General features: G+C 33.6%; 1 protein-coding gene across 2 annotated transcripts; it reads right to left on the reverse strand.

Moving 5' to 3' along the window:
* Positions 1–1,522: 1,522 nt before the first annotated feature.
* On the reverse strand, positions 1,523–25,777 carry LOC113871121 (DNA mismatch repair protein MSH1, mitochondrial). 2 transcript variants are annotated; one of them, XM_027507918.1, is made up of 22 exons: positions 25,526–25,777; positions 25,064–25,205; positions 24,804–24,901; positions 24,290–24,365; positions 23,962–24,081; positions 23,740–23,787; positions 23,454–23,518; positions 19,687–19,772; positions 18,541–18,705; positions 17,752–17,861; positions 17,536–17,641; positions 17,388–17,463; positions 16,696–16,754; positions 16,143–16,210; positions 14,805–14,978; positions 13,657–13,863; positions 13,297–13,553; positions 13,029–13,172; positions 11,265–11,322; positions 8,010–8,306; positions 2,717–3,421; positions 1,523–2,053 (listed from the first exon to the last, which is right to left on the reverse strand). In XM_027507918.1, the coding sequence occupies exons 1-22, from the start codon at positions 25,645–25,647 to the stop codon at positions 1,844–1,846; spliced, it is 3,393 nt and encodes a 1,130-aa protein (XP_027363719.1). In that variant the 5' UTR covers positions 25,648–25,777; the 3' UTR covers positions 1,523–1,843. The 2 variants fall into 2 exon arrangements, with proteins under 2 accessions (XP_027363719.1, XP_027363720.1); XM_027507919.1 differs by having other exon boundaries at positions 1,968–2,088.
* Positions 25,778–26,053: the final 276 nt, after the last annotated feature.

Here is a 26,053-nt window from a genome sequence, read left to right on the forward strand (position 1 = left end):
ATACTTTTCGCATAACTTTAAATATTTTTTCACATTTTAAAATTAAAATTACTAGAACATTGTAGGAATACTTACTAGTTATAATTGTAACAAGACTTAATGAAAAATTATCTGAACTCTTGTACTGTCTTTAAGAAATTGAAGCTAACTTATAATATTTTAATAGTTTTTCAAATATAATCATCATATTACCGTCAATATTAATTCTAAATAATAATGTGTATTGCATTCGATAGGTTAAGTAACTAAATATTCGAGTATAAATTATATTTATATGATCTCCTATACGTTAGGAAGATAACCGTAAAATTTATCAAATGATTTAAAAGCAACGGTAATAATAGCCCTTCCATTTTGATACCTTTTTTAATCAAGATAAAAATATCGCCTTTAATAAATATACACAAGACTTGATTGTTTCTCTTTCATAATGAATCATAATATATATATATATATATATATATATATATATATACACTAATATAAATTATATTTATTCTTATACTATTAATAATTTAATATAAAAATAACTTTTATTAATCTAACCGCTAAATTATAATTATATTATTTAGATTATTTATATCAAATTTTGTCAAAATTGAACAACTAGACCATTACAATTAAAAGGTTCTTATTTTCACATAGTTCAAATATATATAATACATTAAATTTGATACCTTACGTATCAAATAATTTTAAATCAATATTAAATTTTGCATAGTTTTAAAATTAAATTATCTAATAAAAAATTCATAAATATTGCAAGAGTGAATGTTAGATTACTATAATTTAAAATTGTAGAACCCAATATCCAAGCAATTGAGTTCAGTAATGCATTTTTAAATTCTCAAACAAATGGATATTAATCTTTTAAAGAGTACAAAGAAAATATAAGATAAACTAATGCTACCAAAATGAGTGAGTTCAATCAAGTTGACTCAGATAAGCATGCCAAAATATAGGAGTTGAGATTTAAAACTTAAAGCCCAAATAAAACTAGCCTGTTTAGTACAACTCATTCAAGCCTACGCCCAAAACATATGTATGAGCTAATGCAATTAAATTTGAGCTACCTGTCTTTTTTTCTTTTTTTTCAAACTTCTTTTCATATTTTCTTAAATTTTATTATTCGTAATTTCGTAAAATCTTAAGTGAACATGATGTGACTTGTGACTATACTAAAAAGGCTTAATTTGAAAGACAAATGACTTTCTCACAAACTCATTGTTCACGGTCTCAATCTCAATGTATTGACTGTGTAAGCGGTGGAAGATATAGTCACTCTGATTGATTATTTCACATGGTGCTCCATTTAATATTGTTGTGTAAAGGGTGTTTAAGAAAATATTAAAAAATTTGGAATGAAGAGTATAGGTTTATTACTTAAGATACTACTAAAACTGATGTTACTAAATAAAATTCCCTAGTACGTTACTAAACAAAATCATGGATTTGTACGTGTATCCTCTCTCAATAGGCCAAATAAATAGGGGAGGGGAATCCAAATGTGTTCTAACATTTGAAAGAAACCACAAGCTGACACCATTCTTACCATGAATTCTCGGTGCTAGCAAGCTGTGTTAAGGAAATATCATTTTAAGTTAGATGGGGAGGGGAGTCCATAAAAGACATTCTTTAAAGAATATAATAGACTTTTTTTACTTACTTACAAGCTAATGAACAATTTCCACATTTGCATGTGGACAGAAATGCAGCTGCAGCAACTAATTCTGACAAAAATGCTGCGGACATTGCTTCCTAAACTTTTAACATAAATATATTAAGACGCATAAAACTGGCAAAAGCACAACATTTACGTAGATGGTCAACGTTTATCAATGAATTATGCATAAAGGTTGGATGTGCCAAAATTCCTATGCTTACCATCAGCTGTATTGCTCAGCTGGAAGCCTCGAGTAGAAAGCTGGTTGATGAGCAGAGATTCTAATTGGCATGCCATGCTTTTTCCTGGGACAAGGAAATAAAGGAATGATGCATCATGCATTCCTTCCATCAACCGATGTGCACGAACCCGGCCCTCAAGATCATCCGTCTATCAACAGTTCATCCCAACAGAAAAGAGATCAACTAAAAATTGGCAAACATTCTCAAAAAGGGACTGCATAAAATCATGACAGCAACTTGTAATTTGCAACATTCATATAACATTCGTCATAAATTACAAGTTTTTATTATGGTGCTAAAATCCATGACAAATAAAATGTAGGGAAAAAGCAATAATATACAAGGACAGCAAGAAGAGGATAGACACCACAGTCCCCAGACAGGAACTGTGGATCCCATTATATAATTTTTATTTGTCTGTCTGTCTTTCCAAATTAACAGGAATTGCTAGGATCAGCTATCAATTATATACTGGTTTTGGTTTAAAAATGTCACGACCTGTTATTTTTTATGTCAGCTCCTACTCCATTGGGAACAAAAAGATAAAGAAAAATGCTAGATAGTCAGAATTAATTCAACCGAATAGGAATCAGGATGAGTTGGTGTTCTCATTGATTCTTTTATGAATTATGAATCAGGTTCTACCCCTTTGTCTTATCCAACAACCAACCTTAAAAATAGGTAAATTTTGTCCATATTGTGTCAACTTTTTTCCTGGCATTGCAGTACCACTCATAAGGAAGAAAGAAAATAAACAAGGAAAAAGAGAACTACTTCAAATTATGAAAACATAATAAAAGTTGGGAGTTACCTCTCCTACATATAGTTTCTTATCTGGTCTGAGTATCACATAGACGCTTGAAGAACCTACAACCGAGGGAGGTGGCTGCTCCCTTGTACCAATAAAGATACACTTTATTTCAGTAAGCTCTGATGCAATCTTTTTACTTTGTTGTTCCATAATATGATCCTGGCATATCACAGTGACAGCACTCTCAACTTCCATGCGTAAAGCATCCATTTGATTAGCTCCTGGTAAAACCGTTTTTGAATGAAGATGTGTTCCGTTCAAATTAACATTGATGTAAGTAGAATTTTTTTCCTGATTTGGGAAATTTTCTGCAGAAAGAAGTTCCTTAGCGTAAACTGACACATAAAGATCTTCAGCTCTTCTGATAATAGGCTCAGGAATTCCTTCCCTCTTGGCAGTTTCAAAAGCAAGACTTTCTTTACAGACTCCATCTGTCAGCTTCCATGTAGGCTTTGTTTGTCCATCAATGCACACTGTGCCCATTGCTTTGTGCACAGTGTTCTTGATATTCAGAGGCAAAGTAAATATTCCATGCAAGTGAGTGGAAACAATACCCAGACACCCAATTCTATCAAGAGTTTCGATGATGCTACCAGCAATACAAGTTCCTTTTGCAGTTTCTGTTCCTCGGCAAATTTCATCAACAAGTACAAGGCTCCTTTTTGTGGTTCCAGCAATGATGGATCGAATTTCTGACATTTCCACCTGAGACAGATATTAAGATGGATGAAATGTTCAAGGTATTCGTGAAATTGTAGATCCATAAAGCAACAAGACAACTAACCAATTTTAGGCAATATTATGTTAACTCCCCAGGGGTTTGCTAATTCCATAACGCCACAGGCAACTAGTCCTCCCTCTGGTTTCACAAATTACATTCATCCCTTCATGTATATTTTATCTATACATAATTGTACAGTAGTGGGTATGCAGAGGTGGATGTGAATGCAATTTGGTGCAATTTTAAATAACGGGAAGTTATTACAGCAATTTCTGACAGCAGAAGAGATACTACTCTGATATTAGCAAAGTTGTAGAGCGCTCAATGTAGGATTTATGTTACACGAAACTCAAATGAGAAAAATTCAAGCATCTGATATCATATTCTTCATTTACAGCCCCTTATTATTGTTGACATAATACACATAATAGCTAGTTGACTTTATTTTCAATTTGTGGGATAAGGCTTGAATGTTGTTGATAGGACTGGTACAGAATACAGAAAAATAGTTCTTGAAATTTTATTGAAGAACCCTAATTCCCAAACCAATATCATGTAGATAGAGATTCGGGACATAGGCAGAATCTGTACACTTAGTATTCCAGAGTTATTTGAGAGAACTCCACTCTCCTTACCTTTCCCAATTATCAATTACAAAAAACATATCCTTCACTAATTTCGTCACATGCCATTTATACAGAAACTTAATACAACAAATTACCATTGGCCTACCCCCAATGGCTATTTATCCAATTTCCCACCTATTCCCTTCCATTTCTTCCAATGGTATACCTTTCTGAACTTATCAATACCCCCACTCCCCTCGAAGAGCCACCTTGTCCTCAAAGTGAAAATTAGGGAAAACTTCTTAGATTGTGGTAGCAGATTCCCAGCTTTTCTCACACTTCGGAAGCTGTTTCCATTTGAGAAGAAATTTTAACTCCCCTAGGGAGGTAATCCTTGTATCAATTAGCTGGTCTGGAGTAACATCTAGAACGTGCTCCTCAAATAACATGAGAGGCAAAGGTTTTGGCTTGGTGGTAGGATGCACGGCTGGCTTGAGGAGAGACAGATGAAAAACAAGGAGACATCTCTGTAGCTGCACTTCAATTTGTGTTGAACCAGAACTCAACCCAACTTAACCAATCCGGCCAGGTTTTTCTGTCATGCAACGTAAGTCTCCAAACAACAATTCACCACTTCCGTTTGACCATCCGTTTGAGGGTGGTAAGCTGTACTAAAATTCAGTTTCGTGCCCACTTGCTTGAACAATTCTTTCCAAAAGGTACTACGAAAGACTTAATCTCAGTTTGAAAAAATAGTCAAGGGAAACCCATGAAGTTTGACAATATTGCAGACAAAAAAGTTGGGACATATCTGCAGCAGTGTTAGGGTGAGTGAGAGGCAGAAAGTGTTCATATTTGGTGAGCCTGTCCCCCACCATTAACATAGTGTCCTTCCCTCTAACTTTGGGTAGTCCTCCAATGAAGTCCATGGATATATCTGACAAGACCTGTGTCGGAATGGGCACTGACTGTAACAATCTTGCAGGAGGGTCTCATTTTTATATGGTTGACAAATCTCACATTGTGTCACAAATTCCTTGATATCTTTTCTCATTCCTCCCCAATATAGAACACCTGCTACCCTCTTAAACGTTCTGAGATATCCAGTATGACCACATATAGGGGAAGAATGTAATTCCTTAATGATCTCTTGAATTTGTGGAAAACTCCTAGCCAATACCAGCATAGTTGATAATTTGCATGTGCTCTAGGATCCACCAATAATTTTTGCATTAAGGTAGAAAATCTAGAGTCCTTCTGTATTTCCAAATCCAAATCCTCTACTCTTCAGTCTGCAACTTTGACATGGCAGAGAAAGGTATACAAAGGGCTGAGATAACATGACCCAAAAACAACATGACCAAAATTGCATTTTTTCCTGTGTACCTTTCAACTGAATCTTCTTGAGCACAATAAGTACTTTGTTAAGTGCTGGACATGCAGTTCCATCAAAGGGCTAAACACCAAAATGTTATCAAAGAAGACGAGGAGAAATTTTCTTAAAAAAGGCTTAAGTACCTCATTCATAAGAGTTGGAATGTTGAAGGTGCATTGATCAAACCAAATAGCATGACCAAATACTCATAATGTTTGAAATGAAAGTTCCTAAACCTTTTTGGGCTGATGTTGTTTTTACTACTGCATATTTAATTAATCGCATGCCATCATCTTTGTTACATGGTGAGATTCCCCACTCTATACTTTTTCCATCACAATCTCTCTTTTTTTTACCTCCTAAAGTTTTTTGCTGCACTTGTTTTGTGTTTGATGTTCGTCTTTAGGTAACTAAACTTGATCCAAAGTCCTTAAAATGTGTGTTTTTAGGTTATTCTCGATCACAAAAAGGTTTCCGTTTTTCTCCTGATCTTGGTCGTTATCTTCTGAGTCCATGTATGGGGTAGATGAACCTTTCTTGACTTACACTATTGTCCAATCTACACATCTTGTTGCACCTCTAGCTCCTGTTGATACAATTTCAAATTCTTTGAGCAGACATACTCTCCTGGCCGAAACAACCTTCAAATGATGTGTCCCCTGTGCCTAATGATATTTAAGATGGTACTCAACCTCTATCATTATCTCCTCAAGTGTCAACAGATCCTATGTTTGACCTTGACCTTCCTATTGCTATCCGTAAAGGTAAAGAAATCTTGCACCTATCCTATTTCATCTTATGTAACGTCTGCTCATTTATCTTATATGTCTAAATCCTTCATGGCTAGTGTAGACTCTCTTTCTATTCCTAAGACCTTTGCAGATGCCCTCAGTCATGATGTTTGGCGACATACTATAGTGGAAGAAATGTTGGCTCTTGAGATATACTTAGGACTTGATTCCTCTTCCCAAGGAAAACAAGCTATTGGTTGCAAGTGAGTTTACATTGTGAAAGTTAATCCAGACGGTTCTATGACTCGTCTAAAGGCACAACTTGCTGCAAAAAAGTATGTTTAAACTTATAGCGTTGACTACATTGATATATTTTCTCCCGTTACTAAACTCTCATCTGTTCGCATCTTCATCTCTCTTACAGCTATGCATCATTGGCCATTATTCCAATTAGATGTGAAGAATGGAGACTTACAGGAGGTGGTGTACATAGAGCAACTACCTGGCTTTGTTACTCAGGGAGAGTGTGGAAGAGTGTGTCGTTTAAAGAAGTCATTATATGGCTTGAAACAGTCACCTAAGGCATGGTTTGGGAGATTCAGTGACGTGATTCTGAAATTTGAATTAGTGAGGAGTAAGAGTAATCATACAGTGTTTTATAAACAGATTAACTTTGGTTGTATTTTACTTATTTTTTATGTTGATGATATTATTATTACAGGTAGCGACAAGGAAGGAATCAGCAACCTAAGAAAATTTCTTCAAACTAAGTTTCAGACAAAAGACTTAGGAATTATGAAATACTTCTTGAGTATTAAAGTCATGTACTCAAAGCAAGGATTCTTCCTTTCACAAAAAAAATGTCTTAGACTTATTGACTAAGACTGGACTAAAAGGAGCTAAACTATGTGAGACACTTATGGAGCCAAGAGTGAAACTGATAGCAGATGGAGTTCCTTTTGCAGATCCACAAAAACATAGAAGATTAGCAGATAAGCTGAATTACTTGACAGTTACAAGGCTGGATATTGTTTTTCCAGTGAGTGTTATTAGCCAGTTTATGTCATCTCCAACGGATACTTATTGAGCGCATTTTAAAGTATTTGAAGAAAGCACCAAGAAAAGGAATTGTATACAAAGATGATGGACATGCACAGATAGAGGCGTTTTCTAATGCTGATTGGGCAGGATCTATGGACAGAAAATTTACTACCATATACTGTGTGTTCTTAGGAAGTAATTTAATTTCATAGAAAAGTAAGCAAAACGTTATATATGGCTCAGACTACCTGTGAGTTAATGTGATTGAAACATATGTTGGAAAAGATAAGATTTAGCAGCACTAAGCCTATGCAACTTAGATTACCAAGCAGCGATATACATTGCCTCAAATCTAGTTTTTCATGAACGAACGAAATATATTGAGATACATTGTCACTTTATTCGAGAAAAAGTTCAGCAGAAGCTTATATCCATCTCTCATATGACCAACTAGCAGATGTGTTTACAAATACAAAGGCTTTAAATGGGACACATAGCAATTATATTTGTAACAAGCTAGGCATGATTAATATCTATACTCCAACTTGAAGAGGAGTATTATGAATAAGTATAATATACTTATTAAGATTAGGGTTAATGTTAGTATTATAATAACGATTAACGAGCTTGTCCAATTAGGGTTACATATGTATCCTTATAAATATAAGGGTCTCTACACATGGTAGAGTATCTATCTAATTCTAGCTACAGCATACTAATCTGTCTCTCTCTCTTTCTTAATTCTACACTTTTCAAGACAATAGCTTGATCAAATGCTAAACCTAAAGAACCATAAAGCAATCAACATTATATAAAACCCAATTGATGAACAACAAAAAAGTATGAACCAGTAGCAAACCTGAAAGGAACTCTTTTTATCAGCAGGACTATCATATGACTTCATATGAAGCGTGATAGAGTCAAAATAAGGAATTGAGGCTGATTCAGCAGGAACCATGAGTCCACAAATCCCAAGTAGAGCAGCAGCACAAATTGATCGAAGTAAACTTGATTTTCCACCACCATTTGGTCCTGTCAAAAGAAACAATGATTGCATATCTACAATATTACGCACAACACCTCCTTCTGCTACGTGGAACCAATATGGTAATAAACCCACTATCTTCATCCCATGGATTTTGTCCAACATCACATCCTACAATAATTGATTAAAATTGTAGTCATTCCATTATGAAGGCAAACAAGTCATTAATAATAAACAACTAAAACATTGGGTCATAGACTAAAACACATCACACATAAAAAACAAGCATTGTCATATAAACCCTGCTTCAAAACTACCTTCTCACAGGAATGTATATTGCTGGAATTTAAACCCAAAAAAAAAAAAAAAAAACAAAGTAGAACATCTTAGCTAGAGGTAATGATTTCCCCAGCTCCCAAGCAGAATGCCAATTGGTAAACATAACAATGTCATGCCAGTCACAACTACCCATCAGTCCAAGAACATTACTTGTTCTTTGAAATACTCCCCACATACGCACAAACAACCTTTCCTACTTTTTTGGGGCACAATTGCTTCATGCCGCTATCCGGGATTGACTAGTCTTGCTTCAAATTTACTTTTAGTTGGACAATTGGCAGAATAACAACTATATTGTTAATCTCTCTCAGACTGGTTGTGTTTGTGGAGGATCATGCGTCAAGGGAAGCTACTCACAAGGGGCCTAAAGTTGACAGATTGTTTCCACCTTATTTTTCACTAGTACATTTTTCTTTTGCATGTAATGGGGATCCTAAATAAATGAGGATTGGCATAGAAAGTTGGGTCACCCAAATTCTACTATTTTCTCTTCCTTCATGACTTTTCAACATTTTCTTTCTATAATCCAACTCCTTTTTAAGAAGAGAAACTCTACACTCATGATAGGTAGAAGGCTTTATAAGTGTAACCCATAATCTCCAACAATTTCAATCATTAACTTGAAGATTTTTTAGAGCACAACATTGAAAGCAATTCCATTTTTATAGAAGAATCACTTTATGTACTAAATTGTTCTTGCTCTTGCCTCCTTGTCACAAGCGACACTTATACTTGTTTTATCTTTGTCTTTTCTTATTTGATGGTTGTTTCTAGACTATTTAACAAAAATAAATCCATGGGACCCCCAACATCTTTGGCTATTTTGGTGGCAGCACTAAGGTAAGTTGATGTTGCACTTGAGGTTGCTAGTCTTTTTTCATGACAAATAATCAAATTCTCTTCAACCTCTTCTTCCTCATCATCATTTTCTTCATGCTCAACAAGGTATGCATTTTTCTCAGCTTTCTTCTTTGCATGAGTTGCTATAAGTATTTCTTCCACTTCTTTACAAATCATTGGACAGCTATTACCATCTTCCTTCACTCCCATTTAATATCTCTTGACTCGGGGGTAATATCACCGGTAGTAGTTTTGCCACAAAAGTCACAAGTAACAACCTTTCTATTATTGATGTCTTTCAAGTTATTTCATTGTCAACCTATAACCAAGTTATTACCTGTTGGCTTAACCAATGCATAAGAAACTGAAACAAATTGAGGGAGTAGCCATTGCTTCTATTTCAAACATTCAAATTTCAATCATTTGGAGGGCTTTAGCAAAGAAAAACAGAACTGAAAAGAAAAACAGAAAGCAAAGTAGTCTCACTACAAAAAGGCCACAACACAGATGATCTCATTAGAAAACTTTTGAGTCTTGCTGAAAATGAAGATGACTAGAACTTGGCTTGAAATAGTGAACAATGCCTGATTTTGGCCAGAAAACAGCCCTTAAAAGCCTTCTAATGTTCAGAAAGTGTACGTAAACTTGACTTTTTTGTCCTACTACATATGGCAGCTGTGGTAGCCGTGATTCGTGCCCCTCCAGCTGCTACACAAAACTGCAACACTATCTACTTTATGTCATGGTAGGGAGCCACTCCAACACAATGCTATTGCACAATATTAACTTCTATGATCCCATTAGGAGGTCAAGTAGATGGATCACACAATACTGTTAAGTTTTAAAGAAATAACACATCAAAAAAGGAAAGTTGTAGAAATGAGAATGTTAAGATGAATGTAAAGTCACAAAAAATGATAGGATAAGAAATAACTATATGAGAAGATATTGAAAATAGCACCTATGCAATAAAAAATAATAGAAATAAGGTGATTTGGACGTGTAGAAAAAGCCACTCAAACATCAGTGAGGAGAGTGGATGGTATGGTTTTTAACCCTATGAAAAGAGGTAGGAGACCTAAGAAAGCTATTAAAAGAGATTTGATGTTAAATAATATTTCAGAGAATTGGGTTTTTAAGCAAATCCAGATACATAGTATGATCCATATAGCTGATCTCACGTAATTAAATAAGATTTTATTGTTGAAGGAGAAGGAAACTAAAAGGGGCAGCAAAGTCAAGTACAGAGATGAAGTTTCATGTGATGGCAGACAAACTGTGTGATAGAACTGGACCAAAGAGATTAGAAAACAGAAAAGAAAATGCAAAGAAAAGAGACAAAATCCAAGAAAGAATCATGTATTATTGAGAAATGACTCTGGTTGGGGAATTGATACCCCTACACAGGCAGAATGCTTTACAACAAATCTTTAACAGTCCCTATCAGGTATTTGAGAGCCTGATATCTCATAGTCCAATCCAAGTGATTAACCAAGATGTCCCCCACTTCCCTCTCTTTCTCCTATTTATTCCTCACTTGTGACTGTTGTATTAGAGTTAGTTATCAGTTATTCTATTGTATTATAGTCTAATTATTTTGTGAAAAGAAATTAATTAGAATTTACTTAGTCTAGCATATATAATGTTTTGTTGAACACAACCTTATATCATCAACTTCTTCAAAACATTATTATTCTCTTCATTTAAGCATATTAGTTCTTAATAATGCTGTACAAACAGATTTACAATATATAGACCTCTGCTCATAACAACTTGCCTAGTATAGAGCTGTATTATAGGGTAAAAGCTTGTCCTGATAAAGTAAAATAAAAAACATATCTGTAGAAAATAAAATTGGAAATAATGAAATAATAGAAATTAACTCGCAAAAATATACAATATTCATCTATCAATGATATGAACAGGCACTATCAAGTTGTTATATACTACCTCAAACCCATGGGATTCTACAAGTGTGGGAAAGACCCATCTCCTTCTTCTCCCTTCACTGCAAGAAATCAATGAACAAATTAGCATAAAACTTGCAAGACTACAAAGAGAACACCAAATGATTTTGTTATTTCAGTAAGATAAACTTAGTTCTAACCATTTTATAATTCCAAATTTCAAAACATAATAGAATTGGGTAACAATTTTTATAATATCTAATTATGATAGAAATTGGTTCAGATATTGAAGACTGTCTTTATTAACAAAAACTCCAGTACAATCCAGGTATGAGAGACCTAGTTCTCTCCAATGCCCAAAGGCCCTGATCCACTCTCAATTCACAAGACATCTCTTTCTTAACCTCTCTTATTATTTATAGGCAACATCCCTAAACAAATTTAGCTATCTATGTAACTAACAATCTGTTTGTAATTAACTAACTAATTCATGGCTATCTTTAAATACTCCCCCAAAAGCTTCAGTTTGGCTCTTCATAATTGTATCTTCAATGATGCATTGGCTTGTTTCAATTGGATATTAAAAAATCTTCCTACATGGCGACTAGGAGGAGATTTCCATGGAGTAACCTCCTAGGTTCTCTGCTCAGGGGGACTCAGATCTTCTATGTAAATGATGAAATCTTTATATGACCTTAAATAATCACCTCAAGCTTGGTTAGGTAGGTTCAACAAAGTCCTTCAATAGTTTGGAATGATTCATTGTAAAACAAACGACTTTTTTTTTTTTAGATGTTCACGATCAATTAGATATATTTTAGTTTATATCGATGATGATGATCCTGTGACTATAGTAGACAACCAAGAAGGCATTAAGACTCTTAAAAAACACTTATTTGAGCATTTTTAGACTAAGTATTTGGCCAATTGAGTTACTTCATTGGGATTGAAGTAGCTCAATCCAAGACAATGCCAATTCCCATAGAAAGTATGCTCTCAACATTTTTGAAGAGCCGGGAATTCCAAATTGCTGGCCAATTGAGACCCATATGGATCCAAATGAGAAGCTTCTGCCTATCCAGGGGGAGCCCTATCCTGATCCAAGGAGATATTGCTGACTAGTGAAAATTTTGAATTCTTTCAACATGATAAGGCCTTATATATCCAATCCAGTTTTCATGACAGGACTAAATATAGAGAAGTCAATTGTTGTTTCATCAAAGAAAAGATCCTCTCCAGAATCAACAACTTCCTCTGTTTGCTCCAAGGATCAGCTAGTCAACATTTTCACTAAATCTTTACAAGGTCCTAGGATAACATATTTGTACAAGCTGAATGAATATGAAGTAATGCTCCAGCTTGAGGGGGAATGATGGGATATCATCCAGATTAAATATTATTCAGTTTTGAATTTGCATTCCTTGATTTTATTCTTTCCTAGTTTCCTTATATAGCTTATCCAAATCCTTGAACTATAGGGATTGATTCTATTGTCCATGTGTACAAATATTGTACAACCACAAATGATGTAATGCAATATACAAGTTTTACTATCCTGATTCAATGTTTCAAATGACTTCAAGTTAGTCATAAAACCATGTTTCAATCAAAGTGCACTAGAACATATTCCCATTAAAAAAATTTAAACCAAATTAAAATCTACACCAAAAATGAAGACAGAGATAATAACTTGTAGCTCAGTCAAATCCATACCAGCAAATAAAAAAAATCAATGCACCACAAAGTGAAATACCATTGTATTTTATCTACAAAAACAAAGCAGAAGCAACTAAAGAGGTTTAAGAACCTTGCATGAGCAAATAGAGCTTTGGCAATAACAAGTAACGTGGAAGAAAAGACAAGGATGTTTATATTGCATTGCAACTCAGCAGCGAGTCCCCTTAAAATTTCCAAAACTCTTGCTTTGGCCTTGGCATTTGCTTCATGGTACCTGAAACAAATAGTTTTAACAGCATAAATGATCATGAAAAGAAAAAGTAAAAACACAAGTGTTTGAAAAAAAATTTTTTAAAAAATAATAGTATAGGATTCTACTGTTTTCTAAAACAGCATACCTTGTTAACGCAGCCTCCACCTTTGGTGTGGTAAACCATTCCTCGCCTACCTTTCTACCTTTAGAATCTAAAGCATGCTTAAGCTGTTTAATTTGCACCTCTCCAGGGCTACCAGCCCACAGAGTTGGTGTAAAGCGTTTGCCTTTGAACCAAATTGCCTCATGCTCCCGAGCATAAGATATTTCCCCCTTAGGACCTCCTAGTGGGGCTACAGTAGCCCTTATTCTAGAAACAATAGGAACAAAATCTTCAGTGACCTGCAAGATTGTTGGGAAAAGATTAATGAAACATAAACATGTCTCTCTAAACATACTTTACATGCAAACAGCTACTGGCAAGATTGAGTTAGAGAGGACCCACTGCTAAATGCAAGGCCGCGGCTGCTTTTTCTACTGCAGTATATACATCATCAATGTGGATTCTTTTTATTCGACCTTTCCATTTAGACTCCATATCCTCAAAAAATTCATTAGGAATAACAGAGAAGGAGCTGACTTTCTGATCATTCCCACCATCCAGAGAGATTATTTCCCCAATCTTCCTAGATGCAACTTCACATCCCGCAACCTGTAAGAAGATATCATTAGGGAAGTCTACAATCCAATGAAATTTGAAGGAAACAAATCAACAAAGAAAGTCATTCTTATAATAGTGCTTGGAATTCTGATGAAAGTCTAGAAAAATGCAATTTCAAAATACATATAAAATCATCACGTTTAAAAATAACTTTTATTGTAATTGAACAATCCAAGGAGGATAAAAACTGAGTCATACTGACAGTTAAAAAACATAATGCTACGTAGTTATATTTGTGATAGAAATTTAGCATAATTAGGACATGTACATTCAGACAACTGTATTTATATGATAGCTATAAAATTAGCTAGATCATCAATAAGAGACCAAAGTACAAACCTAGACATTCTATTTCATTTGAAGACTCTTATATGATATAATAGCCCCCAAAAGATGGAGTTTTAAGCGAGTATACAGATGAACATTCCAAACTATATGCAATTTACCATAACCAAGATAATGTGTGACGTTTGACTCAATCAAGCAGCCGAGTTTTTAGGAACTCTTAAGTGCATTATATGCAAAGCAAGGAAGCATAAAAGCAATGAAGAAGACATATGCCACAAGTTCAGTACCTAACTGCAGAACATAAGGAAGTGGAAGTCTGCAGATGCAACAAGTTACCACTACTTCTCGGTTTTCATCAAGGAGTTCCTTTCATTTCCTCACTTACCCCTTTTTAAATACCAAATATTTCAATGTTCTAATGAAAATTCAATGCATTAAAATTAGGAGCATCAGGAATAGCTATAGAAATAAACAATAAAAACATATTTAGGCAGGGATGGGGTAGTCTGGAGATTGGGAGGGAGTGTAGCTTAAGAAAGATGATGACTAGTTTAACAATGCTTCTCAATTTGTCTTCAATCCACATCTAAATGGGTGTAAACTATCCCTTCTTTTTATTTGAACAGAGTGAATTTAGGCCTCACCAAGGTTTCAAAGTCAATTTCCAACCCAGTTGCCACCCATGTGGGATCAATTAAATGTTTCAATATTTCATTAAGCTCAGAAGTTCCGTACATCTGCAAAACGTCATCGAGTACATTCTTTATTCTACAAAATTCCATATGATTGACCTCCCTCCATTCAAGTAGCTTTACAAGCTGCAGAAATACAGTTAATAATCAGACAGGAAAAATACAAGTGCGACAACAACAGAATGGTTAATAAAAAAAAAAGTGTAAGATCCCAAATGTTAAAGATACGAAAACACTAAAAAATCAGAACGAAAAAGAGGACCTTTCAAATAAAGAGATGGAAAAAGGGACATTGGATCTTTCTACAACCCACTTGTCACAGGATTTCACTTCTTCCTCCTAATTTCTATCTAACTGCTTCTCTAGGTCTGTACCCAGACCTGCATCCACCTATCTTCTGGACCAGCATTTTCAGTGCTTCCCTGGTTTCACAGTTTTCTCTCTCCTTTCTTAATTACCTTTCCTCCATTCTACACTGCAATTCCTATACCAGCAGTCGCAGATCCTTGAAAAGTGCCTCAAGATCCCAGTTGGTGACACCCAATGAGCTCAATAACTATCTACAGCCCCAGGTAATGGGGCTATGATACCAACTGAAAGAAATTGGTTTAGATATTAGGAAGAGTAGGGAAGAACTCCCAATTTACAGAATAGGATACACACTCCACCGATACAGAATAGGACACATACATCACAGAATCTCAAGGGTCTGCACCTCCCAATGCCAAAAGACTCTAATTTCCTCTCACAAATTTCAAGACAGTTCCCACTCAGTCCACTCTACTTACTTGTAGACAGCATACCTTAATCAAATTATCTCACCCATCTAACTAACTCACTGATGTAATTAACAAATAACTAATTAACCTGTTGTGGCTAACTACTAATGAGTAATGAAAACATTGTAACTTTGAGATTACGAAAAATGGATAACTAGCATATCATAACTAACTACTAATGAGGGTTCCTAACATTTACATGGATAAACAGATATATAAAATCTTCATACCCTTTTATTTCCAAGCCTGACATATGTCTTAACTTAACTCTAAAGAAGAAGAGGAACCGAAAAAACTAGCCTTCAAAAAAGGAAGTGCTTGAATAAGGCATGAACAATAATTATTTGCAAAAAATCATTATAAGCACATTTAAATTGCAATCCATCATGTTGAATTTTGTAAACAAAGTAAAACAACTAATTTTCATTTCTATGGAAACTTGATAACACCATAACCCACATAAAGTACCATTTGAAGCTCATTCACAATTCACAAATAATTTAATAACAACCTTTGCTGAAGAAACACACGTAAATTCTGGAATTGAGCATGTTACACGACTCATAAGTTTGCATGACGCTGCCAAACAAAAGCAGAAGAAAATGAATCCAAAATTAAGTAAAAATTGTCATCACTATAATGGTATTATTAGTAAGGGTTAAATTAAATATGCTTTTGGTCCCTACATTTTTGCAAGATTTTGACTTTGATCACTTAAAACTTTCTTTTGATTTTAATCCCTAATTTATCAAAATTCAATGCTTTTGTTGCCTAATGATGATTCCAAAAAAAAAAAATCAACATATGGCACAAAAAAAGACGTGGCAACATCTTAGTTGGCTACATAATCTGTTCGGGATCAAAAGCACTGAATTTTAAAAATTGGGAACTAAAACCAAAAGAAATGGTTTTGAGGAACAAAAATCAATATCTACCGAAAATGTTGGACCAAAAATATGTTTAAGCATATATTATTATACTACTGTACAGTAAAAAATTGAGATCAAATGTACATTGTATGAAGAAAATTTAAGAGGCACATCAAAATTATTATTGAAAATCACCTTGAATTTTGGATGCAATCTCGTAGGAAGGAGGATTCAAAAGAAGATCCCTTATATACCTAAGAACCACAATAAGCATACAATGACAAACTTGGTATTGGGTCTGTAATTAATTGATACAAGACGAGCTATATTGAATTATTAAAACTAAAATAAAAGGGAACAACTGAAAAGGGGAAATAAGCAATTTAAATTAAAGATTTTAGTACAATTGAGACAATGAATTATACAATTGGACATTCCAAAAAGAAATATAAAGACTTTTAGAAGTTATATCTCTATACAACAAAATAATATACCCACATCCTACAACAAGGCTAACTTGGTGCTGAATAAAATCCCTTTTAACTTTTTTCCCTTTTCTACAATTCTTTTAGGAGCTACGGGGGAAAAAAGAAGCTTTTGAGTGCAAAATGAAAAGGAAAGAAAAATAAATAAACCATCTCGTACAAGAAAGAGTGCAACGCAAAATGCAACCACAGGAAGTTATTATACTCCCAAAAAAATAATCTAACTGTCATTCATAAAAAGTAAAGATTAATAATGAAAAGGCATAGATTCAGGTTTCAAACAGATTGTGTGCAGTGATACACAATGAAAAGGATGAATATATAAAAAAGAAAAATTAAAAGGGTTAGTTGAATAAGTACTAAATACACCACAACAAGAAACAAAAGGAATCCTTTACTCACAGTACTGGTAATCCATTGCAAGTTGGAGGAAGTAAGACCTTCAACAAAGAAGGTATTCCTTCAGTTGGTATAGCACCTAAAAATATGAGAGGCAAATTTAGGAAAAAGAACATAACCAACAGGCATTCATTAATATTAATATACCAACCAATTTGAGTAGATGTTCCAAGAGTTAAAGGTCGAGCCCTATTTCCTGAAGACACAGTTGTGTTCCGAAATGTAACCTCACAATCAAGACCATAAAGCTCCTTTACCTATGTTCCAAAGTGAAATATACATGTAACAATTTTGAATGACTCATTACATATACAACACATTCAAAATAAAAAAAAAATGTAAGAGACATAATTTTTTCAAATCATACCTTGACCAAAAGATCAGAGACAGGGTTGCCATCAAACCATTCAAAATGTCTAGAACTGCATTCTCCCCACAAGAGGCCCCCCTCACCAAATTCTCCCCAATGGCAAGTTCCTAGAAAAACACTAAAATACTTAACACAGAAGTAAACTACAAATATGCTATAAATAATTTTTATATCTAACAAGGATCTCTGTATATATATATTCTTTTGCACAAACACCTTTTTCTTATAGAAAAATTCTCTAAACACCACAATTACAGTAACAACGATCATGTAATTAAATGTCTTTTACAATTTTTATGAAAACATATATATATATATATATAGATGGACAGGATCAAACTATACAAGATGTCAAACTTAGTTAAATGATACCTATAATAACTTTTCATCAATCCAACCAATGAATTTAAAATCTCAGAAAGTAGATCAACTCTACAAAGTTTCACATTATTTAAATTAAAATTTGATTGATACTTCATCATTTCACTTTATTTTAACATGTGATATATTATTTAAAAATGTAAATAAATAGCTACATTTTAATTGCATATCTACAAATGTCTGAATTATGTAAAGTCATTGAAGGTGTCATTTCAGTAAATTTTTGACACCTGGTATCACTTGATCTAATCTCACACACACACACACAAATAACTACATACAAAGGAATATGAAAATCTAACGGTATGATTTTTGCTATATCATTTATACAATGTAACCATGCGTACCAAAGTTAGACCTAATTTTTTCTATAAGAAAGTAAAGAAAGAAGGATGAAGTACAAACCACAAGAATTTCGCCTCAAAGATGTGTGCAGAAATAAGTGATGATATTGACATGTACGAAGCTTTGCAACGACTGCTTCTTCTGTCAAGCAGTCTTCTAAGGAATACGTCTTCATGGTCTCTAGTACCATGTTAATGCAATAGCCCCTTGCAGAATGTGATATTCCTACAATAAAAATATATCATTGAAATTTATTGCTCAAATGCAATAAAAAGATGAAAAACGACACCGCCATGGCACCCCCACTGAAAACTGCCATTTTTGCCATGGTCATGGTGGTTTGGTTGAAAAACGCCACCGCTACCCACCATAACGGTTATTTAACAACATTGAAGCATTCAGCATTATGAAAAATTGAGCATTACAACAACATCCATAACTGCCAACATGACAGTTATTATTACACTTACATTGAATAATACATAACAGCTCATTACAGTTATTGTCAGATCCCACGACCTAGCAATCACATATTCAAATGAGAAATCCTTCTGAATTGCAACATAAACTTATATGGTTGTTCCACTAAACATTCCTCTAGAAAAAAAAAAATCCTTCTTGCTTTTCTAAAAATACAGAATTAAAATAATCTAGGCTGAGCCTACCCTAATTATGGAAACAAAAAAGGAAAGAGTGAGGATATTACTCGTAAACTACAGTAGCAAACAATCAGGATACAATTAGATTTACAAACATTTTTACAATATTTACAGTTAATCACATTAAATGATGATTTCCATCACCAAGATTCTCTCCAACGCTCCCTATCAAGCTGTTCAATAGATATTAAATTCCCAGCTTGCTAAATAAGAATTAAACCCAAGTACTGATAAGGCACCGGTGAGTATATCTGCTTCCTTATGTCCTGTTTGAAACTTGAAAAGAGAATTTTACTGAATCATATTAATCTGATAATCATTGCATGTGAGAATCTACATTATATAGAGTATAGACTAATCCCTATTATTACTTGCCTATAATAAAGCTAATGATAGGTCACAAATCTGTGCTAATAAAAGATAATTAAGAAATGAAGCTGTTAGCAAAAATTAAGAAATGATAACTGTCAACATAAAGGTTACTGTGAGAAAATTATGATTCTATTTAGTAGTATAAATATGAATAAATAAATTAATAAATAAATACCTACTACAGGCATTGGTTCTGGAAAGTTAAGATCATGATCAACTGCAGCAAGTCCATATACATATGGATTTCCAGGATGAGCATGCCTGAAAGTTACAACACTCTCTCAGCCACATGGCATATTTGGAAAATACAAAAATAATTTATGAGAAAAATTATATGCAAAAGAAAATATTGCATTCCATGAGCTCTAATTCTATAACCAATAAATGTGATGTAAAATATGGCTATAACAAAATACACACAATATTATGCACAAGCATGCCAAAAGTAGTTGGTTCGGCTGGTAAGATCAAAACACAACAAATAGACTAAAATAGAAGTCTAAGCTAATTAAAATTTACGAGTGAGAATTTCAAGAAAAGAGAATTGTGCAAGGTCGATTAAAACAGTAAAAGAGGTCTAAAAAAGAAAATTCCCTCATCACCACTACCATCATCATTATTATTGGCATGTCCAAAACAAAATCTTTGTACAAACCACATCTGATCTGTTTTTCCAAATATAACCTGAGTCTTTTTTATGATTGACTTACCAGCTTAAATAAGCATTGAGGAAGCCCAACTTGAGTAATAGAGAGATGTAGTATCAAAACCAAAACATGAGGTATTTAGGTGATCTTTTGATATAGCTAAAAGTTGTCGCTAATCTATGTGCATAGTATAATGATTGTAGAAAGCCAAGTAGAGTAATCACAAAGATGATTTCCCCAATATTTTAAGTTAAATAATAGAAAGCCATTTTTCCATTGACAAACCTGTAAATGTTGCATACAGATGCATATTTCATCGCTGAAATATATTTTAAAGTATTTGACAACATACATCATATATAGCACAAACAATATTTAACAGTAGAGGGTTCAATATGTGTCAGTAGGAATGTGGGAAGAAGCTTAGGCTTACAAATGCCTGATTTAGATCTTGCCTACATGGGATGATTATTGAATGGATGAGGGGATGGTGAAGAAGCTTAGGCTGCGCCTGCATTCTAACATGGATGAAGATTTTTCAGAAGCAGTGAAAAAGGACTGATCAGAATCATAACAAGTTGACAAGAAGAAGAGTGCACAGTTGGAGTCAGATTTAAAGATGAGTGAAGGGTTGGAATGATTGCTAGATTGTTGGTAGCGTTGAAACTATTTGAAATCATTTCTACTAGGAAAGTTATAGGTTGGAGAATGTGTATTTATCATATGAAGATAAAGAAACTAGGAAAGACCATCTCCCCCTCCCATTCATTAATCAGATGGTTAAGAGACTAGCAAAACACTGTTGTTTCAGTTACTTAGATGGTTATTCTGATTTTCATCAAATTCTTATTCAGCCTAATGACCAAGAGAAGACCACGTTCACATTCTCCTATGGCACCATTGCTTATACGTGAATGCCTTTTGATTTGTGTAATGTCCCTACTACTTTTCAGTGTTGCATGCAATCCATATCTCCTAATTACAATGAGTATATTATGAAAATATTTATGGATTTTTTTCAATTTATAAACAATTTTGACAATTATTTGGCTAACCTTTCAAGAGTTTTGTAGAGACATTAGGAAGTCAATCTTATTCTAAACTAAAATAAATGTCAATATATTGTAAGAAAGGACATTGTTTTAGGACAATATCTGATAGAGCAAATGAGGTGGACAAGGCCAAGTTAAAAATTATTGAGAAGATGTTGCCACAAACTCATGTTAAGGAAGTGAAGAGTTTCCTAGGACACGCCGATTTCTATAGGCATTTTATGAGAAATTTTTCTGAAGTTGCAAAACATCTTACTAATCTCTTGATTAAAGATGTTTCTTTCAACTTTGACCAAGAATGTTTGAATATATTTTGCAAATTGAAGGAAGCATTAACCTTGACTCCCAAAGTTCAAGCTCCATATTTAGATTTTTCCTTTGAGTTGATTTTTTATGCAAGTGACCATGCCATTGGAGCAATGCTTGTACAAAGAAATAATGAGTTGCATGTCATCTACTATGCTAGCAAGATTCTAGGTGAGGCCCAAATAAATTACCAACAGAAATGGAGCTACTAGCAGTGGTATTTGCTTTAGGATTCCTTTTCTTTCCTATTATTTCTTGTTCTTCCCCCATGTTTCTATTCATTGCTTTGGCTTGTAATCAAATCATGACTGAGTAGTTTTCTCATTCTAAAAATTGGGAATAATTCAAATTACGATTGATGACAATTTTTTAATATTTCATGACCATTTGTTAAACTTGATTGCTTTGATTCAATTTTTGGTGCTCTTAATACTTGAAAATTTCTCAGGCCCTTTATTTGCATGATATTAAACATTAACACTTTGTTTGAGTTTGGAGAAAGAGAGAGAAGGGAAAGGTTTGAGAGATAAGTAAAGAGAGGAGAAGGATGGGAGAAGGGGGTTAACAAAAAGACCCCCCCAAATTTGAAGGAACTTAAGAACATGAATATGAGTTTATAGGAGTTTTAGCAGGTTTATAAAAACTCCTTCACATTTAAAAACTCCCAAACAAGGATTACTATCAAATAAATCTTTCACTTCCCTCCTTAAAATTAACTCTCAAACAAAGCCTAAAGCAAGGAATGAAAGGTAAAACATTGTCATTGAAAACTCCAAAATTGAACTTCAGATTTTAGAACACGAAATTCAGCTAGGTTTCTCGAGGAATCACTGAATCACTATATAACTTAATGAGTTTAACTAAATATAATTACCACGAAATTAAGAATTAGTCTATTTAAATACATTATTGTATTATGAAAGGGAACAATAATCACTTTAGAGTTATTCGCCTTCAAGATAAGTGAAGAATTAACATAAGGTCTATCATGGTTAAGTTCACCAATTCTAATTTATATTGAAACTAATTCTTAGAAGTTGCTTAAAATTTGAATTTATCCGTTTTAAATTAATTTGCACTCTTTATTCTCTCTCTCTGTCTTTTCTATATTTCTTTATCTTATCTCGATGATTAAGTGCATCACAATCTGCATCAGAAACGAATCTTGGAGGAATGCAGTTGCAATTACAAAGTTATGAAGCCTGTGTGCTTTGATTAGTCCTTAAACTTACTCTTTCCATGGCAAAAAGTTCACATCGAGTTTCACAAAGGCACTGAGAAGCTGATCAAAGTTGCAAAGGAAGTGGAGTTATATTCTAGGGCCATGAAAATGGATAAAAAAAACAGCTCTAGATAGTATAACATGATACAAAATAGAGAAAAGTTGTTAAAATTGTGAGAAAATCAAAGAAAGTGAAAGAGAGAATTCTGAGAGAGAGAGAATTAAAACAATAGATATGAAAATGTGATTTTGTTATTTCATAAACTAATTTATACAAAACTCAACTATAGATGGTTAGGTAGATAAGATGACTCGGTTACAGCTAAGCAGTAAGTGTAGACAGATGTAAAGTAACTGTACCTAATGTAGAAACTGTAAAAAAGCTATATTAACAAACACTGTAGTTTACAGTTATAACATAGTAATTTGACAATTACTCCAATAACCATCTAGCTTATTTTCAATTTTGAGATGGGTTTTTGTCTGAATGTCTGTTAAACTTAAAGAAGATGCCTTAATCTCTGTCCATATAACCCTTGCTTCTTTCTATCAATCAAATAGTTTTACCCTATCAAAAGAGAAAAGGCACATAGAAACATATCCACAAATCATCAACTTTCTAGTCACAGATAAAACAAACAATAATAAAAGAAAGCTTTATCAATAGACAGCACACACACAAAGACCACTGGCATATAGAGAATGTTGTACTTACCCAGATATAAAGCGGCGTTTCCTGGATCGAGCTTGAGTTGGACCCTGAACTTCCTCAACGATGCACTGTTGAGACCAAAATTTATTAGCAGCATGTATTCATAAACAGGTAAGTTGGCAAGCATCATAACAATTTACAAGCATAAATGAATAAATAGGGGTTAGTCATTTTGTGTTTCATTTTGAAGCTACAAACTAAAAGGAAAAAGGGTAAAATAAGTCATGAAATGATAAAATTTAAATTAAATAAAAGATAACATAGAACACTATTTAATTGCTCCACTCACCACTGAATAACCATTTCTTGTCAGATCATCCAATGTCTGTCGAAGATTCTATGACCAAAGAAAAGATCAAAGGCATTGTTTAATATATCAGATATATGTTCACAATTATCAATACAAATTAAATTTCATGAGAAAATAAGCATATCTAATCACAGCATCAATATAAATGTTTGTCAACAGAAGATAAAAATATAGTGTGCTCAAAAGTAAGAATGCCAATACCACAACAGGACAACCAGCTCTTGGAATGCTATCTGATCGCAGACCACCAAAGGGATTTAAACCAGCATATTCAACAAGAATACAAGCATCTATTCCACAAGCTTCATAGAAGTCCCCAACCTGAGCAGAAATTTAATAAGAAAATGAATAAATAAAAGATACCAAGGGAAGTTTACTTCATGAAGGGTAGAAATCGAGTAATGTCGGGGAGCCACCAAAGGAGCAAACAAATTTTATTGAGAATTGGCAATTATGCTTCCTTCAAACTCAAATTGCAAGAGCACCAAAGTCTGACCAAACACTCAGCAAATGGTTTATATTTACATACTCGGCAGAGCAAAACTTGACGTGGAAATTTTAACTTGAACTGCAACATTTCCCAGTTGAGCGTTCCTTCCTTCAGACTACACAAATGAAAAGATTCTCCATTAACTTTCTTACAATAGTACCATCCCTTGAACAAAAGAATATGGAAGTTCAACTATTTGCAACCTTATGGAAAAATAGCCAGTGTAAATGGCTACAAATAAAGGATTATGATTATCAACTAAATAAAGTCATAAATTGCATTCTTGTTGACATTGATCCAGTAGTTGTGAGCTTGTGTCTTAACAGCAAAGAATTTACCTGTATTGCAACTTATGTAGGGGAAATAAATCTTTTTTACAATAAAAGGGTAGAATACAACATGCCAATAGTTTGAATGTAAACGTGCACCCTGTAAAAGTCCCAATAAATCTGTAGATAAATGCTAAAAAACAATGCAACAAAAGTTTTCATATTTCAGTTTAAAAAATTAAAAGAAAGTATAAAGCAGTAGCCTCAATTTCATAAGTGCTCACCTTCCATTTTTCAAGCTGGAATCCAAGCCAAGCAAATTAGAATATTCAAGCCTTTCAACTAGCTGGACAGCTGAAGGCTTTCTGCACATCTGCAACTTCTGCCATAATTTTGAAAGGAAACAAGAGATAGAACAAAAAGTTTCTCTAAATATCCCTCGGTTTAGAAGCCAAAAAAAAAAAAAAAAACTAACTTTTACACAACAAATTCAAGAATAGCTAATTTTGAAATTTAACTAGATGGAAAAAATAAATAGACCCACCTCTTTCCACCATAATATGTGAGGAAGATCTTTATCATCTAAAACATTTTTGGGCACTTTGAGCTTCTTGGTGACCCTACTACTGCCTCTTACAACCTTCTTATCCGTAAAACACGATATGTTCTGTACATGCCCATTTATTCTGTTCGTCAACAAGATTCATAATTTAGATGCCACACCACTAGAGAATAGATATTGAGATCAGAATATAATGATAATAGCATAACTTTTCTCAACAAAGTCAGAGACTATCCTTCTTCATGTTTCCAAGTACAGTGCATTTGCACAAAAAGATAATTAAAGAAGCCATTAAAGACGAATGATATTCATTACGCGTAATAATAATAATAATAATAATAATAATAATAATTCAACCAAAATGTGTCGATAAAGCGAATATAATAAAACACTAAATCTAAATGATATGATATAAGATATGAAACAAAAAATGAGAGAGATTACCGAAATAAGCGATAGGGAACGAATGATAGGAAAATGGGAGACGGAGGAGAACGAAAGAAGTGAGCAAAAGAACGCCAACGAGGCAAGGTAACGACGACGTTTCTGGTGGCTAGCCTGTACATTCTGAAAGGATGACACCAAAGGAAGAGAACGACGAAACGAGAGAGAGAAAGTGGGAGCAAGAATGTGGTTCCCGCCACACACAAGCAGGAAGGGTTTTTGACAAAAATGAAACCGAAACTGTGCAGTGTGTCTTGTCTCCTTGTCTTCCCTCTCTTTCTTTCAAGAAATTCTATTCTTTTAAATTATTATTTTATTTAAAATAATTTAATTTTAAAATTGTATATAAATATTTATTAATTTTACTTTTCTATTTATTTTTATTTACTTTATTTTTAAAATTAATTTTAGTATTTAATTTAACTCCACAATATATATATATATATACTAAACAATATATTTTATATTCACATGATTAAATAATTTATAAAATAAAAAATGATTTAAAAAATATTTAAGAATTCTTCA

Source organism: Abrus precatorius, unplaced genomic scaffold (assembly GCF_003935025.1).
Source record: "Abrus precatorius isolate BTA unplaced genomic scaffold, Abrus_2018 Scaffold7, whole genome shotgun sequence".
In the NCBI taxonomy this organism is placed as follows: domain Eukaryota; kingdom Viridiplantae; phylum Streptophyta; class Magnoliopsida; order Fabales; family Fabaceae; genus Abrus; species Abrus precatorius.